Source organism: Ambystoma mexicanum, chromosome 13, assembly GCF_040938575.1.
Source record: "Ambystoma mexicanum isolate Mex_15411 chromosome 13, UKY_AmexF1_1, whole genome shotgun sequence".
Lineage (NCBI taxonomy): Eukaryota > Metazoa > Chordata > Amphibia > Caudata > Ambystomatidae > Ambystoma > Ambystoma mexicanum.
Window position 1 is genome coordinate 414796934 of NC_090938.1, and position 2364 is coordinate 414799297.

General features: G+C 43.2%; 1 protein-coding gene across 1 annotated transcript; it reads right to left on the bottom strand.

The window, feature by feature from the left end:
* Window positions 1–1103: 1103 nt before the first annotated feature.
* Window positions 1104–2051, bottom strand: LOC138520387 (olfactory receptor 10AG1-like). The gene has a single exon (XM_069632791.1). It carries the CDS (start codon window positions 2049–2051, stop codon window positions 1104–1106), a length of 948 nt encoding a protein of 315 aa, XP_069488892.1.
* Window positions 2052–2364: the final 313 nt, after the last annotated feature.

Below are 2364 nucleotides of genomic sequence, written 5' to 3' on the forward strand. Positions count from 1 at the left end.
CATGCATCTGCCCTTGCCTCTTCCTGCAGCATCTTTATTCCTCACCTCTCATCATTGACTCAGCTTTTTCTTCTCTTTTGCTTGTACCTTCTCCACGACCTCACACACTTCATCATCACACTTTTAAACTTGAGTCTTTAACACTTCATTGACCTCGCTACTAGACTACATCACAATGCAGTCCCATAAAACCCCATCTGTAAATGTTCTGAATTCACATGAGACCACTAATGATGATCTCAGACCTCTCACATTTGTATCCTAGACACATTCATTTCAACATACCTGCAATAAAAACGATGATGGGTCTGGAAGCACCCTTGTGTTTTCATGGACCTTGATACATGTTGCCTCCTCTTGCTGCGTTTTTACTTGTCGTAACAGCAGTGTGTGCACTCAGCACCAATCATGCACTGCGCACCCTTCTTTTCCCTGCCTGGTTATTGCAGACAGTATTTGAAGCATTTGCACCAATGACAATCCCCTGAGAAGCGTGCTCAATGTGCAGACAATACACACCATTAATACTGGCGTAGCCAATCTGATTTTGCAGCACTGATGCTTGTCAACATATCATTTGTCACCACTTTGTTGCAATAGAAAGCTAGTGTAATGAAGCACAGCTTGTAATGGAGGCATCAGGCAAACATGAAATCACAGCAACAACGATTTACATGACTAGCTGACTAGCAACCATCCTCTCCAGAACCGGTCCACAGTGTGCAACACTTCCTACCTCATAGGCATAACGGACACCACTCAATACCATGACCTCAATACACACGAGTTTAACAGAGGGGGGCTCTTCTCTGGGAAAACAACATGGCTTGTATTGCACATCATGGCTCGTATTGCAGTGTAATCATTTTGCCAGTGCAAAACATTGCGCCTTTGCAGATATATTATTTCTATATTTTTCGCACTGCTGCAAAAAACTGCACTGCTGCTGGTGTAAAGTTGCCAATATACCTCATAGGCTACTAGTCAAGTATATTAATGGGGATTATAAGAATTATAAGTACATGTGATACGTATCACCCTGTTATCCATGGATAAAGAAAACACAGTGAAACTGGACTGTCCTGATGAACAACCCTTGCAATTTAAACTTTTTTAAGACATATGTTGGAAGTTATCTGTTTTCTAAGAGCCTGTTTCACATCCTTATTTTTCAGGCTGTAAATCAATGGGTTTAACATGGGCATAATAACAGCATAGAATGCTGCAAACACTCTGTCTTTGCCCTGTGAGTAATTTGACTTTGGTTGCATGTAAGCCAACATAGCAGACCCGTAGATCAAGGTGACTGAAGTGATGTGGGAAGCACAGGTGGACACCGCTTTGTGGCGCCTCTCAGTGGATTTCATCTTTGCTATTTTGGTGATGATGAAAGCATACGTGATAAGAATGAAGAGAAGAGGAAGTAGTAGGAAGACCACACTTGCTGCCAATGTCACTATTTCATTGGTATAGGTGTCTGAGCAAGACAGTCTCAGCAGTGGCGGGATATCGCAGAAGAAATGGTAGATGGCACGAGACTTGCAGAACGGTAAGTGAAATATAAAAGATGTCTGCCCCACTGCGAGCACAATTCCTGCAATCCATGTCATCAAAACCAATGCAGAACACCTGGATTTGCTCATAATGGTCATGTAACGGAGTGGGATGCAGATGGCTACATAGCGGTCAAGAGCCATCACCGTGAGAAGGAGACAGTCTGTGCCTCCGAGGGCGAGAAACAAACACATCTGGGCGGCACAGCTGAAAAAGAAAATACTCTTGTCCTCCAGCAGGAAAATTGTCAGCATCTTTGGGATTGTGATGGTTGTGAAAGCAATCTCAAGCAGTGACAGGTTCTTGAGGAAGTAGTACATGGGCGTGTGAAGGGTGGCATCCAATGTTATGATTACAATGATGGCAAGGTTTCCCAGCAGAGTCATCAAGTATATAGCTAGGAAGAGGGCAAAGAGCCAGACCTGCAGCTGTGGAGAGAGATCCGAGAACCCCAGGAGAAGGAATCCCGTCCATGAAGTGAGGTTCGATTGTACCATTGGGTCGAAAGAGTTTGCCTGAGGAGAACATGTTAAAAGAAATGATTATGGATAGCATGTTAAACATCAGCCATTGACAGTCGAAACATGCCAGAAGTTACGTAATTCTTGCTAGTAGTATGGCAAGTTCTCTTACCTCGATATTAACTCCATATATCTCTAATGTTGTTAGTGTGTTGTAGTCAGTGGCCCGACAGAGGTGAAAGAGATTTGCTTTGCGTTATATACAATACATTGCTAGCTTAGGGAAGTTAGCAATCAGAAAGGATACCATGTATGTGGTTTTCAAGCAAGACTACTTATCACCACCTGT